Source organism: Zosterops lateralis (assembly GCF_965231275.1).
Source record: "Zosterops lateralis genome assembly, chromosome: 6".
Classification (NCBI taxonomy): Eukaryota; Metazoa; Chordata; class Aves; order Passeriformes; family Zosteropidae; genus Zosterops; species Zosterops lateralis.
Window position 1 is genome coordinate 24,281,567 of NC_139761.1, and position 15,917 is coordinate 24,297,483.

At 36.0% G+C, this 15,917-nt stretch overlaps 1 protein-coding gene across 3 annotated transcripts in view; it reads left to right on the forward strand.

The window, feature by feature from the left end:
- Window positions 1-15,917, forward strand: part of SLC25A21 (solute carrier family 25 member 21) — a 233,069-nt gene that overhangs the window by 63,467 nt on the left and 153,685 nt on the right. Inside the window, exon 1 of one of the 3 annotated variants that reach the window (XM_083863537.1) lies at window positions 6,380-6,493. The exons of 1 other annotated variant lie outside the window; for it this stretch is intronic. Coding sequence is in view for 1 of the 2 variants with exons in the window: in XM_083863536.1 (XP_083719662.1) it covers window positions 6,470-6,500 (31 nt within the window). In the remaining variant the exon portion in view is untranslated. Of the gene's footprint in view, window positions 1-6,379; window positions 6,501-15,917 lie in introns of those variants that run through there. One more of the 3 variants, XM_083863536.1, reaches the window with a different exon arrangement.

Consider the following 15,917-nt stretch of genomic DNA (forward strand, 5'->3'; position numbering starts at 1 on the left):
TGTTGTGATTTGAGATCACAACAATAACCAGTATTTACAATTCCAAATAATGCATTCTGGAGTCAATATTTTACCTACAGATGAACTGTTCTTATTCTACACATTCATTTTATTTTTGGGAGGTATGTTGGGTTTTTTTACAGACTTCAACTCAGAGGGATTTCGATTTCACTATAACTTTCACCCTTCCTCCACCCTAATTTTGTTGGTGTCTTGGCCACCATGACAAGAGGGATTTTATCTGACAAAAAGTTAAAAAGCTTTGGAAAACAAAGAGGCTAAAAAATGAAATACAGCTGTTTGCACACAAATATAAACCAGAAGGCCTCAAATCCTTTCTGCTGATTGGCTGGATTACTTGAAATGTGGCTCATTGTTTCATAATAATCAGCAGTTATTTTTCCCTATTAAAATGTAGGCTGGCAAAGTATTGGAAACAGCTTTCCCAGTCCATTTCTATGAGGAACTGGGAATATAAAACATCTCTGTAACTTTTACTGCTTATATGTTAAGGGACCCACCAAAACAAAACTGCCTAGGATCTAAATCCATTTTATATATACATGCATATTAAAAATGGTTTTATATACTATTTTTCAATACTGAGGAGTCTTTCACAAAGTAGCATTTGTCATTATTGGTGGTGCTGTGAGTAGGCAAATGGGGCATCTGCCGTAAGGTTCAGTTGTAGCTGTCTTACATCTTTAGGTGTGTTGATCCTATTTTATTGAGAAAGGAAATGTTGGCCAGGATTCCAGAGTTACACCCAAGCTTTAAAGAAAAATGATGGGAGATCAATTTCCAGTTGGATGCCAACCAAAGACAGGCAGAGATTTACAGCTGCTTCATTTATCACGTCACAGCAGGCTCAAGTCTACTGTTGAAGTTCACATGCCCAGTAGGGTTTTAATTTTAACTGTGTAACAGTACTTTACCTATACTTACACATAATGAAATAAAATGCTTAAGGTGTTGTTTTCATATTAATTTCAAATAATATTACTGTAGTATCAGGATATCCAGAGAAATAGAATAAGGCTACAGTATAAAATGAAGCACAAATTCTGACCCACTGTGTAGCCAGCAACATGGGAATCTACATCCACCTGCCCCCTAGTAAGCAGAAAGATTCTTAGTTTGTAGTAAATACTCAACTACAAATACAGCATAATTATACAAATTATTGAGAAAAGGCAGATGGTTTTGTCTTCACTGCTGAGGTCCCTTCAGTGTGAGTGTAAGCAAGGAAGCAATGAGCTCCTGCAATTCTCATTTTTTGGATATTCTCCATACTGGAAAACAGTGAAAGGCTGGCAGCTTGAGTAGTAGGGCCTTTATCAGTATAAGTGAATTGAATTGTTTCTCTCAGTTTTTGCAGTATTTGTTTTTTTAGAATGCACTTCAGTCTTGACTTGAAAAGTTGTTAACTTTTTAAAACTACAATGTTCTTCCTTTTTTTTTCTTTGTCCTCCTTTCTTGTAAAGCAGGAGTCTTTGAATTTGTGCAAGTCTGTTCCTCCTCACACCTAAAGCACTGAGGTGGTAACTCTGAGAAGAAGTTATTACTTGCATCCCTTTCAAAATGCAAAGACTTGAGTACTGTGGAGAAGTCCAGCTCTTCAGCATTTCAGGAGCTTGACAAAGCTGACTGGGCTGTGAAACCAGGGCATTGTCTGATGCTGTTAACTTATGAGCCCGAGAGCCTCTTAGTACTCAAGGACTTGAAAAATTATCTTCATTTTAATGATATACCTCTTTCTGGAAGGATTAAGTTTAAATCCTAGCAATACCTTTATAATGATACTTCTGTTTTACCTCGATGCAGTGAGTTTTGTACACTATGCTATGTATTTTGGTATATTTTATCGTCTCAATGTTCTTAAAGCATCACCAGAAAATAAATATTTGATTTCTTTATGCACATTTCTATTCTATACACATAGGCTAATAATAAATTGAGAGGTATGCATGCGACCAGTGCTTGAGAAAGTCCTATCTGCTATTGTCTATCTGTCATTGGAATTTGCTAGTGAATTTTTTAATAAAACTGAGAAGACCAAGGTACATATAGACCTTTTAGAATATGTCTTCACCACTACCTTTTTTTGTTTCAGTATAATAATTTGTGTGGGGATACATTATGTTTCTCTCTTGCTTCTTTCCTTCTGACCTGGTAAAAACAACTGGGCATCAAGAAAAGGTAAGGAGAAAAATAAAAAATTCATTGCTCTCGAAATTTTTCTTCCAAATCTGGAAGAAAATATTCTGCATAAAAGTCAGTTTTCTTGCTGTTGTACATCAGTTCTTCAATATGCTTCATATCTCAAGAAGTCTGTCAAAGAAATGTTTATTTCAAAAGCATCAGATTGAAATAGAGTTCTCCTCTTTTTAGATTTTTATTTTGGAAGTCATATTTGTAGTTAATCCAAAGTATTTGAATTGTTACTAAAGAAGTAACAGTTCAATGTTTTTGAATGAGAAATAAAAAAGGTGGAAAAACAACCATTGTTTCTCCTTGCCTTCCAAGTTTCTCACAGGGAGAGCAGAGTCCTGAGAAATTTTGTATGTAAAATTATTTTGCTTTAGTCCTTCTTTGGGGATGAATATTTCCACAGCAGCAGAACTGCATTCATTTGTATTTATCAAAGAACTTAAAGTATATATTAAATATATATATATATACATATGGTAGATTTGTATATATGTATGTATGATTCTTGCTAATGAAGTACTGATTTTAAATGCACTCAGTTTTAAAAAATAGAAAATAAAACCAAAACATCAACAATGAATGGTTTTGGTGGTTCTGTTTGCTTTAATCCTATTGCTCTTTATCTGGCTCTCTTGATGAAGTTAATATAATTTTACATTCAGTGGCCAATCCTACATTTTGAAGTTTTCACACATGGTTTGAGTTTCTAGAGGTTTCCTTAATTTTATCCATGCAGAAATTCAGTGTCTAGTCTAAGCTAGTTATCTAAGCTTCCTGTATTAAAGTGCACAGTGAGAGGCATCTTGTCCAAAACTGTCCGAAGATTGGTATCTAAAGTGGGGGCAAATGTTCTCCCATGAAACTTTTATCTGTCCTGGTTTAGTGGGAAATTGTTTCCTTAGACTAGTTGCCTGACTTTTTGCCTAAAGTGGTGGATGATATAAATGCCACCCCGTGTTATAAATAACATAGTTTTATGGCTTCCACATTGCAAGGAAACTAGGCTAGTGATTTTGAATGCTTTACGCACTTAAGTAGCCCCATTAGCAGTGGTAAGCTTCTCATACTTTTAAAGATAAACACAGAAATAAATCCATGCAAGATAGACCCAAACTTTTAAGTTGACTTCTGTTTACTACAGAGTAATTCTGGAGAACTTTACTGTGTGTCCATTCAGTTCTTGATACATCATAGCAGACTCTCGGGAGAAGAAAATATAAGTGTGGTGTATTCCTTGGTACTGCTCCATGGGTTTCTTAAAACCAATGTACAGAATGAGGGGCTTAGTGATCCTCAATTTTAATTCTAGCTCAGATTCCAAAAGCTCAATGTTAAGAGCATTTTATTACTGCTTTACAGTTTAGCCTTCTGTCAATAGTTTGGCCTGCAAATCAAACAAGCATGTCTTTCTAAGCATGGGTACAAAGGGAGTTACCATGGTTCATCTGATGCATGTTAATTAGTTGAACTTAGATAACTGGATTCTGTGGCTGTGCCCTTTTTATTTCTCTAGGAAAATCATATAGCGTCTCTGGTTCTGCCTTGCTTAGAGCCAAAAGAAATAGAGGTAGAGACTGAGACAGGCTAGAAATCATAATCTTGGCAATGCACTGAAATTCATCTATTTAAGCACAAGCATACTATGTCACAGTTGCTCCCAACATAATTTGAGGCAGATGCCCTCAGTCTGTCCTTCTTGAGCTGAGTTTACGGTTCCTATCACTATTTCCAGCTGTAGGAGAGGCAAGAAGTCTGAAAGCTTCAGTATTCCTCCTTTTCATAGAAATGTAGGTGAATACCTCACATATCTCTGGGAAACAGTGTGTTTAGCCTGTATTTGCTTTGTATTAACTGCAGCTTGTGAGAAACTATATATTATGTTGTTTTACTTTTAATATTATATTTCTAATTCATTGATATGAATTCAAACCTGCCTATCTCTGTAATCCTGCTGGGAGAGTGAGAAAATTATCACATTCAGATAAATTGGATCAGTAGGAAATGTTGCTTCCTTATCCTCTAAAACCCTCTAACTGTGTAGTGCCAAAATATTCTCAAAACTTAGATCACAGTTCACAGTATTGTGCAGAGAGAGTCAGGTATCTGAAATAATGTGAAGCTTGAATGGCATGGGAAGATATTTCAGTTTTTTAGCATGAGCTTGTGCAACTGTTTTTTGTCCTTGGTTACTGCAGTAGAATAAAACCGAGAGGGAAAACAAGTAGAAAAGGATCAGACTCATGGAGAGAGTGGGAATGTGGACATCTTTGACAGTGAATTGAAAGCAGGGTGAATCTATCTGCTTTAATTTAGTGCTGTGTATGTCTTCTTGCATAATTTTACTACGATTCAGGCATTCCAGTGTGACTGTGAGGTCATAACTAGCAACTAGGGTGGATGTTCAGGATACTTTCAGCTCTCATTAAAATTAACTGGAACTGAGACTTCTCAATATCTGGCATCATTGGGTCCATCCTTAGCAGCTTTGTGAAAGGCCATTATAAATAAAGCTTTTTAGTAGATTTAGATGAAGTTGTATAGGATGTCTAATATTGAGGATATGCTGTATTTAGTGACTGAAAAAGGAATTAGTTATTGGGCTTCTTTACATCATCAGTTACTTCATATATATGTTTACTTTTTCACATCCCTTTTTAATGTGCTTTGGCAATTATTGCATTAGCAGACCAATATTTTTTGTGAGACTAAATCTAAAAGAAATATGACTTTATATTGAACTCCAGTAATGATTCCTCATGTGAGAGAAGGTGTTATAAGACTGAGTTTTAAGCAAGTTGGAAAGTCTGACGTTGTCTCAACTAAATGAATTAGCTGGCAGTTGCGAAAAGGATGTGCTTTTAGCTGAGAAACAATTGGACAGAAAAGTTGACTGCTCTGCCAAACTGAATGAAAAGCCACTAGAGAAAATGCTCTGTGGCAGTTTCTTTTGAAATGAGTTTCTAGATCTTTGGAAGGAGCTTGCCAGGGCTAGACTGGAAGTCCTCTGTAGATATTTGACTGCCAGAAGTTGAACTACAACATGTACTTACATCAGGAACAGAGTGAGATTCAGGAATAGACTGAATAAAGTAGCCATGTGCTGCTTATGGTTGTTTTGTATGGCACTGGTACCACAGAATACTGTTTCTCTCCTGCTGACTTTGAGGCACATCTGCTAGCAAATTGTGCCATTAGGCTCACAGTGTTCTCATGCACTATGGTTGGAACCAGGGATTGGCAGCTCTAGGTGTCTGCAGCATCAAATTAGGAGGTGATAGAAAAAGATCCTAACTTTGTCCAGGACACTTACCTGCTGCCCTCAGTTTAAGAATGACAGTAGCTGAAAATTAGTTGTACAAGTATAACAAGAGCAACAAAAAGTAGATGTGGTTTGAATTCCCTCCAGCCTGAAGAGATTAATCCCCTGCCATCCAGAAGGCTTGATGAGTCCCCTGCTGCTGTGTCCCAGAGAAGAGTTGTACCAGTAGAGATTCATCCTTCACCTGTGCTGCTTGGAGTAGGATATGATGTTGCCAGGAATTCAAGAATGCGAACAAACGTGAGCAAGCTGGAGTTGTGAAACTAATAGAAGAGGGGCAGCCAATTAATTTGTCTATTAATCATTTGATCATTTAATGGAAAATTCTAAGGGGAGATAAAGTTAAAAAAAAAAATGAAATAACAATCAGAATTATAAATTTCCAGATGCTACAGTCTCAAAAGTAATACTGTAGCAGGTATAACACAGTATATCCTCTGTGAAATGACAAAAGGAAAACTACACTGGCTGAATTTTTATTAGTGAGAACATGGGAAACAGTTCCACGTGAATAAGGCAGCTAGACTTTGACCGTTTCCAGCTTCATCTTAGTGTTTAGGCTGTGCTGCTTGCTGCAAAATGGATTAGAACTGTTTTTAAACACAGATTCTCGCTTGTGGAAAATCAGCTACTGGCAGCAGTGTCTTGCTCTACAGTGGAGTCCAAAGGCGATTGTCCCAATGGCTTCTAACTTCCTCTGGGTTCTGTAATGTGATTACATTGCTGTGGGGCTGGCTAGACTGCTCTTCCTCTGGGAGCAGTTTAACCTTTAATTTGGAGGAGTTTGCACTGTTACATATCTGTGTACAAAGGTAATATCATGTGGTTTGTGCTTGGGATGTGCGTTGTCTATTTCCACATACACTTTAAATTGAGCCTGTGTTATGTGGAATCAACATATTCTCTTCAAAGACCACCTACCATCAGGATCCTGACATCATGTTTTTCTTGAGAATCAGTGAGGTAAATGGTACAGATCACGCTTTCCAGCCTTCACTATTCCTATATCAGTTTGCTAATCAGAGCTGGAATAGTTAAAACACTGGTTTTTTTAATATAAAAATGTTCATGCTTTACATATGTTTTATCCATTCTTTTATTTTACGTGTACAGTTGGGACGTCCGTCATGTTCTCAATCCCCATTGGTCTTATTGACTTTGCAATGATTTGAAAATTTTAAGGATTTTAATTCTCCTAGTCCTTTCCCTCCCACTCTTAATGTTTCTACATTTCAATTTGATTGGCCTCAGAAAAAAATAATAAGTAGTAGCTATTTTTAATTAATCTTTCATTTATTTCCATTGCATCTATCTTTAGCAGTATGAGGAACTTTTTAGGTTAAATACTATAGTTTATACTTTGTTCTCCTACTGCCATTGTAATTAACTGTCAAAATCCTCTATGTAGTACCTTATGACATGAAAGTAGAAATCTTAGTAAATTATTTTATTAATTATTTATCATTTATGTAATTTTAATTCTAATAGAATACAGACCTGTAATTTCCTTTTATTTGCAATTTCTTTCTGTATTTGTTTTGTTTGTATGCACCTTAACTTGTTTTAAAACCTAGTCCGTACAATTTTTAAATCCTCTATATTTTTCAAAGCTTTATCTTTGTAAAAGGAGTCAGTTTTGTTCTGCATATACAAGTAATCACTATAATTGAATTAAACTTTTAAAATTAAAAAAAATATCCTCATTCAAAGAATATTTAAACTGTTTAATGAGATGGAATCAATTCCCATCTTAATCTGGCTCATAGTCATGGCATATCTCTATTTATAGGACCAAGGAAATCTAAACAGAGGTGTAATCAAAACATTCAACTTTCTACTTGGTGTAAATATTCATGGTAAATTTTGAGATGTTTTAGTTTGTTTAGTGTACATATAATGGGCAGATTTTTGTCTTGCAGACTCAGTTAGTTGTTAATAATATTGCTATTACAGTTAGCACTCACATGACTGTATAATTCCAGTAATAAAGAGGTGATCTGGTCCAACTTAAAGCAGGTCAAAGCCAGATAAGACTGCTCAGGCAGTTGAGTTGCCATCTCTCTGAAGTCCAAGATTCCACAGCTGATCTGGGCAGTCTATTCAGTGTTTGACAACCCCAACAGTGAATAAAATATTCTTATTCTTGTGGCAGCTGTATTGGGCCCAAATCGAGAGTCAAGAGTATTGGGGTTAGCTTATACTTCAGAAACGTAGAACATGTTTTAAATCATCCAAATAGCTTATTGACAGAAGAATGAACAATTCAGAAAATAGTCTTCTTGGCTGATGACTTCTCTGCTGGAACATCTACCTTCCTTACAGTTGAAACTGGAATTCAGCACCACTCATCTGGTCATTGTGTTACATCTATGAGCTGTTTAAAGGACTTGATATTACTGTGTAGACCGGAAGTAGTGAGCACCACTGTAAAAACTTCTTGTGGATAACATCTAATATAGGGACCACAGCTTATTAAAGCTGAGGTGTACCTGCTCTACAGACTTATTCATTTATACAGGGAACTACACTAATGCCGTAGAGTTCTATGAGATTAAACATTTTTATGCATCATTATTCAAAATCCTCTACGAAGTTTTCTGTATCTTACCGTGTTCTGTGCCATCCAGATTATTATTGGTGGCAACAAGAAGTATTCTATCATTGAAAAGCCCTAATAAAGATACAGATATTAAGAACATCTTTCTCTTGTAATGTAAAAATCTACATGGAACATATTTTTGCTGTAATTACAGCAATTTTGCCCTGAAAGTTATATTGTAATACCATAGTAGGATTGGGGGATTTAAAATTAGAATTAAAATCTCTGTGCAGCTTGACTGGTTTTTTGTGCTCATTCTTAAGGATATAGCAATCATTTCACTGGGATGTTGGGAATTTGGACTCTTTCAAAGCTTTTTAAAATTGGAACTGTTCATCGTAGCTGCAGTTATTAGAATAAATCTTTTTAGTCAATACCTTTCTAATGTTAAACTCCATCATGAAAAGGGCTGGATTTTGGTGTATCACTTCTAAAGGTAGAAGTTAAAAATTCAGTTAAAATTGGCTTTGTTTATCTTGTTGTTCAGATTGAGGCAGCTCATGGTTTAATTTAGGGAAATATTTTGTAGAGCTGTAGCAGAAAATGAAAAGAAGTATTTCACTGTCATGTTTGGAGGTTTAGGGCTGTTTTCCTTCTTTTTCTTTCCTTTTTAATATTTTTCCTTTCAGTGGCAACTGTTTGAAGCTGCTCAGTATTTTGGAATGTTAGAGTAACTCCCAGGGAGCTGGATTAGTGGGCTGGTGATGCAGCCATGGGTATTACATACCTCTCCAATTTTTCACGTGGATATTACCTTCATGTATATGGGGTGCGAGTGTGTGCTCTGTACATATATCTTCCAGAAACTCCAGGCAGCTGTATTTTTGTTGATAATGTATATGAAACAACATCACAGTCAGGTGGTGGGAAAAACAGTGCGTTTCATGAATTTATGAAATACTGTATAAGTATCCATTTACATTCTAGCTATGACAACATAAGCCTGAAATTCCTTATTTTTTCTGTAAAATTATCCTTTCTCCTAAGAATGAAACTTTTCACATTAAAAACTAGACAACAGGATATGTTCAAAACTTGATGAGAAAAAAGTATTATAGTCTGCAACTTAATAAAGGGCAGCCATATGATGAACACAATTTAGTTCTACTTTTGTCCCAGATGTCTTGGGTCTAGAAATTAAAGATGTTTCCTACACGGCAGTGCGGGCTGTCACTGCTAAGTGTTTCCAGACTCACTGCGTGTGTGTGCTTTAAAACCATGTACATGTAGCATGTCTCATGCACAGAGGATAATGCAATTGTAATTCTAGATTCATGTTCTGCAACATTAATTCTTACACCCTGACTGATAAGTAATTTTGTCTTCATTAAATGTTTAATGTTTGGTACTTGTTGCTTCTTCGTATATAAAATGGTTAAATACTCCCATGAATTTTAACCAGTCTTTATTGATAAAGTAACTTGAAACTTTAAAGAAACAACAAGTCGTCTTTGATAGGTACGATCTGTCTGTGTCCTGAGAAGGAGGAAAAGGGTGAATGGGCTTGAACTGGGTTATGTTCCTGCAGAATCCCTGCAGGAAGGCCTAGGTTTGCTTGTCACAGAGAACGCTGCTGTTCTCTTACGCATGAACACAGTGTCTCCCCAGTACGGACAAGAAGGTGAGATTATAGGTGGGTCTTGTGCCCTTCTAGGCACTGTGTGGGGGAAGCAGCAAGCTTTTAGCTGGTGTGTCCTGTCCTTTTATTCTTACACTGGTAAGTGTTATAAAAAGACCTAGCCTTTTGTTTATGAAATCAAAGGGAATTTTTCAGTCATCCTTGTTATGCTTTGCAGGAAACCTTATGTGAAGAGTCAAAGCTGTGGTATTTCTGCAATATAGATCAGAAGTTTTCTGTGGCGATGTTTCTGCTGTAACTTGTCTCACAGAACAGAGGTTTCAGTATGAAAACCAACCAGCATGAGGCTACTGAAGGAGTATTGTGTTTTATAGCTAAAACCATGTTGGAAGAACCACTCTGAGACAGCTCAGTTAGAATGCAAGATTGCTTTGGACCTGGGAAGAACTTTCTAGACTTCAAATGGAGCTTTAAATGTTCATGATCCAAACTATGCAATTCAAGTGCCATTGAAAAAGAGTCATAGGTTTTGAGTTCTTAAAGTGGGGTAGGAAAAAAGGTCTAGGTTTCAATGGATGATTGCTCAGCACCATTTTGAAAATGTAGCTATTACTATATGGTGTGTTAGGTTATGTGGTGCGGTGTCCAAATTCACAAGTCAGTTTCAAAAAGATAATCACTAAAATGAATTCAAGTCATTAAGTATTGCATGGTCTAAAGATTGTGTGAAGATGTTTTAATACAATTCTGTTCATGCCTTTAAGAGGAAGAAGGTTTTTAGGCATTCTAAAACAAAGCATCATGCATTAAAAACTTCTGTATTTAAAAAATAATTTATCGATAAAGAAGTATTTTTCAGAGAAATGACAAAATTATAGTAGTCTACATATAGAGCAAGAACTTGGTGTCCAACCAAGACCGGCATGGTGTACATTTATGTAGTATAATTTCTGTTGTGCTTTAGGAAAAACCTAGTCATTGTTGGTTGGCTGCCAACAATGTTTCTTTATGGCAATAAGTTCATTGTATATCTCATTTGAAGAATATGAACCACCTGCGTCATTGAGACTTGATTCCAAGGATCCTTCTAAAGAAAACATCTAGGTATAGAAGATGTGGGTTTTTTGGAGGCCTTGTGAAATCCACTTTCATTTGAGTTTTGTCATAAGTGTGGTGCATTTTAGAAGACCTAAAAGTTCCCTTGGATCATGTTTTCTTTACAAATTTATATATGCAAAGCCTATTGGTATGAAATGGGTTTGTAACTTGATTCTGAAATTACCATCTACCTACTGTGGAATTGGTAGGAGGCATAGAAGTGGTTTTGTGTGGTTTTTGAAAAGTTTTGTGACCTGCTGTAGTAGAAAATTGTAGCAAACAGACTTAGAGGCAGTACAAAAGTACTGTAAAAATATTTGATTGCTTCTTAAACCTAAACAGGGACATATAAAAACAATAATAAACATGTATGCAGCCCTCTAATATGCTTGGTTGTACAATTTTTGACTGGAAAAGCATAAGTGAGTAATTAGATAATTGCTGCCTTGATTGAGCTTAATAGGAAACATTTCAATGAGGCTAAAACTACACAGAGAGGAAGTAGGCTTTTATAAAGGGAAACATTCCTTGTCATGCAACTGTCAGCTTTTGCCCACACGAAGAGATGGAATTAAGTGGATCTATGCAAAGGAAACAAAAAGAGGGAAAGAAAAAGAGGCGGGGGGAAAAGGAAAGAGTGGCATAATTGTACATAAACAGTGTCTTCTGATACAATTTCTTGATGATTCCAGTTTTGATAACATGTCTTTTATAAACATCTTGGCTGCAACAGTTTATGGCATTAAATCCATAGGAGAGGTTAAGTTTCTGCTTTAAAAAAAGAAACAGAGAGACATAAAGAAAACTTTTCTCATTCTGCATAATTTAATATTTTTTCAGATTATCTTCACCTGCCAACAATGTAAAAAGTAGTATGGGGTCTATATTTTTTTCTTCTGTAAAGGAGGAATGCCCATGAACTATCCAGGAATTTCTCTGCAGAACTACTTGTGTGTCAGGAGGTAATTTTCTTTTGATGGTGAATGGGTGGATACCTGAGCTAAGACTGCAAGACAGCTGAGACCAGTTTTGTTATGCATACATCCAGAGACTCCAGTTGTACCTGCTGTCACGGGTGGCAGTGTAGCTCATGGGCATCCACAATAATGCCATCCTGGTGTTCATACCAACAACTAGGAAAACTGGTTTTTTCCATGACTGGCTGGTATGTTAAAATAAAACTGAACAGATGCTCTGTTGTTGTCTAATATTACCTCCTCCTGGCCCGAGGCTGGGCAGACGCTGATGATGAAATCACCCAGAGCAATTACATAGCTTGTAAGTCCATTACAGCTCCTATGGGCCCAGAAATGCAGCTAGGGCCAGAGGAGTGGGAGGGCTGAGAGACATGAAGTGAGCAGTGTACAGGAGGGTAAGAAGCATGTTCTTGGAACACAACTACTGCTTTTTCCTTGCGGAAAAGGCCTTTCCTTGTCTTGCCTTTTGGGACGCACAGCTGCTGAACAGCTATTTACCACCTAAGAAGGAACATCTATTTCCATCCAGCTAGAAAACATTAGGTTTCATATACCTGCTCTTTGTTCTGAGTCTATATGACGTTACTATAGATTCAGTAGTTTATATTTAACTGTTATGAATACTGTCTAAGCTAAGGATTGTGCTGGTTTTAATGCTCTGATTAGTGACTTGTAGAAGGGCACACCTCTGTTGGAAACAAAGCTGCTGTTGAGGTTGAAATGTCAGTCAGGAATGTGTGGCTTTTGTTTTGGGAGTTGTGGATATGAATGGGAGAGGTTAAATTATCTGTTAAATGTAGCGTCAGTGTCCTAATCTAGCATTAGCAGATACTGAGATACCGTAGCCTAGTAGTGCCACCAAATATTTGTATTTATTAAAGATACCACAGGAATCTATGGTTGTGTAGGCTGTTCCCCATTGTGGTACTTTCTCATAAAGGCTGGAGCATTTCAATGCCTAATTAAGGAATATCACCTGTCTGAGGACAGACTAGACTTCATCAGTCAGTGTTTTGCAACTTAGTGTTTAAATTTGGATATGAAAATGTGAAATATTAATATTTTTTAGTAGGAAGAGATTTATGCATGGAAATTTTCAAAACAGAAAACCTTTGCATATGTCTAAAGAAGAAAAGGAGGATTTCCAGTAGGTTTACTTGTATTTAGGCACTGGGACAGGAGCAAAGGGATGCTGAGTTCCATTAGGAATGGACTGGTGATTTCAGAGGTGCTTTATATGCCAAAAATGAGAATAAAGCTAGCCTGATGTGAGCTCACCAATGAAGATAAGATGGTGATAATTTCCAGTTACATGCACTAAAGCTTTATGTGTTGCATGAAAGATTTATGCAAAGACACTAGCTTTGTTTTTTAATGTGTTTTTCTGCATGCAAAACTTTAGTAAAAATAAAGTTCCTTTTTCATAGGCTAAAAATTAGATAGGATTTGCATATTTCCATACAGTACAGCCAGTAATTCCCTTGAGTTCCTCATGGAATTGTTACAATTGCTGCTGAAGCCTGGTGTCAAGTTTGTTTAGCCTAGAAATAGTTGGCCTGAGGTAAAGGACTATTGGAGGCTTTCATATTTGTAGTTATAATTTAGTAATTTATGTTTGCATGAAGTATGACAAATTGACTAATGACTGCCCTAAAGAGAGATGCCAGCCTGGCATTTCATATGCAGAAATCTTATGGCAATTTCAAGTGGACTGTCTACCCTGCAGAAATAACTCTGCTGCTTCATTCTTAAATTTTATATTTTACTTAGGTAGAATTCCTCATGTAGTCTTTTTTTCCAGAAGCTGCTTTAGCTGGAGTTCTGCATTATGACAGAAGCTTGACATTCTGCCAGAAAAGTTGGAAATGAAGGCAACTTAAAATAAATACTGGTGATATTTCTCTTTCTCTCTCCCTTTCTCCTTCTCTTTTTCTCTCTCTCTTTTTAAGGAAAGGCATATGTTCTTATCCTAACTTGTCCCAGTAGAGGGTCAATTACAACCAGTTGGCTGCGAGTCCAATCCAAGAAAAATACTGAGTACAGAAACTTCAGCAACAGGTACCAAGGGCCTCTAGTACAGTCAGTCATTCCCAGTACATATGAAATGCGAACATAAAGCCTATGGGTAAGATATTTTTAGGCCCTAAGTTTCCCATGATGGTCCAAAATGAATCAATAAATTAAAGCAGACATTTTTGTGTAGTTAGGTATTTTCCTGGATAACTCTTAAATGTCCACAATAGTATGAGATCTTTTATATGAATCGTGAGAATAGAACAATGTCTTATTTAGAAAAATATGCCTTGCCAAATGTTCACATATAGGCAAATATTCTGTAATTTGTTCTTGTAGGATCAAGTAAACATTAAACTAAAGAGCTAAATGAAAAACCAAGCATGTATGCATAATAATAATAATCACGCAAAGGAAAAAATACACAGGTGGTCTGCTTTGCTGATGTCAGTCCTCACATCCTAGCACACACTGTGTCTTAGTACCAACTCACACTAAGGGAATTCACCTCTGATGAAATAAGTTACTTCCAAATCAACTAAAGTAAAGGCAACAGTTTATTAATGCCTGAGCTCTACAGGTTGACACAGGAGATTTGGCTGCTGCACAGATGAAAGGTGTTGAGACAAAGGCCAATGAAATTATTTAGCAGTATCTTTGGGCAAGTATGTTTAAAGACCAAACAAACTTCAGACTTAAAGAAATTTAATTTATTCCACAGATGAGCTGCAGAAGGAGCAGTAAATGTAACTCGTTTTTGATGGAAGCATTTAATTGAGCTGGCTTCTCTTCTTTGCCTCAGTATTTACAGAATGAAGAGAGAATATGTGGCTGCTAACACTACTCATGCTGGATGTTGATTAGATTTAGAAATCTAATAAATCTCCTTTAGAGAAAGCAACCACACAGATTTGAAATGGCCCTGTTCTGCCTTAATATCTATGCAGGAGACTTTTTGGGGCAGCCTTTGCATGCATTTCCTTTCTATGGTTGATGCTTGTGTGCTTTCAGTATATGACTCAGTCATTCTTGTGTTCTTGGATGTACATGATAGACCAACATCTTGATCGTTCTGTTGTTATTCAAGGAGTGGAAACAAAACTCCACAACTATTAGGCACTAATTGAAGAGCCAAGGCTTCCCAGCTGCAGGAACTAATTGTTCAAACCTTCTGTAGGCTCTGTAACACATTCCAGCAGATTACATGAACTCATCTGTTTCCAGACTGGTTAAAATATTTTTAACGGAACAGATTTCCTTGGAAAAGATAAAAACGCAGTTTTGGTGCAATAAAATGTTTTGTGGGAGCAACTTATTTTGATAACTTCTCAATAATAAGAAAAGAAATTATTCCAACACTTTTCTAAATGAATTTCAAAAATGTGGGTGTTTGATATCATAAAATGTTTTATTTCAATGCTTTTGTCTGGAATTGTGACTATGTTTTCAATATTTATGTATAACATTTATTTCAGCTTGTAACATTATGTTTGATATCACAATGTGTTTTATGTTTTAAAAATATTATAATTGGCATGCTAGGAAATTAATTTTTTTAATCTTGGAAAACTGACTATCTCAATACTGCCAGAAGGAAAATTTGACATTATAGAAAGAAAGATTAGTAGTCTTGATATTTTTTCTCTTGAATTTTTATTCTGTGGAAATTGTTAAAATGTTCCTTCTCTTATTTTAATTATTTCCCTCTCTCAAAAATATCAAGCTTGGAACATAATGAAAATTCTGTTTAGATTATCCCTACTGTCAAGCACTGCAGGAAATCTGCCTATTCTTTAAAGTTGCTATCAAATTTTTTCTGGTGATACTTACTGTCCATTAGAGTCTGTGACTGCCACTAACTAGTTTTCCATTTTTGTAATTGTTCATTACAGCATGTTTTCATACAAAAATTGCCAATTTGCATTCTCTTGTCATAGAGGTAGATGTTATTTACTCTTTAAAATATTTTTATTTATGTATTTTTAGAAGTTACTTACTTTAGAAAAGAAGTTTAGATGGATCATCAAGTACTGAAGCTTATTGTCAGTCATGCTGACACTTTGTAGTCAGTACCCATGCAAGAAGATTTGTAGTTAAAGTCCTAAGACAGAGATTCAGGAA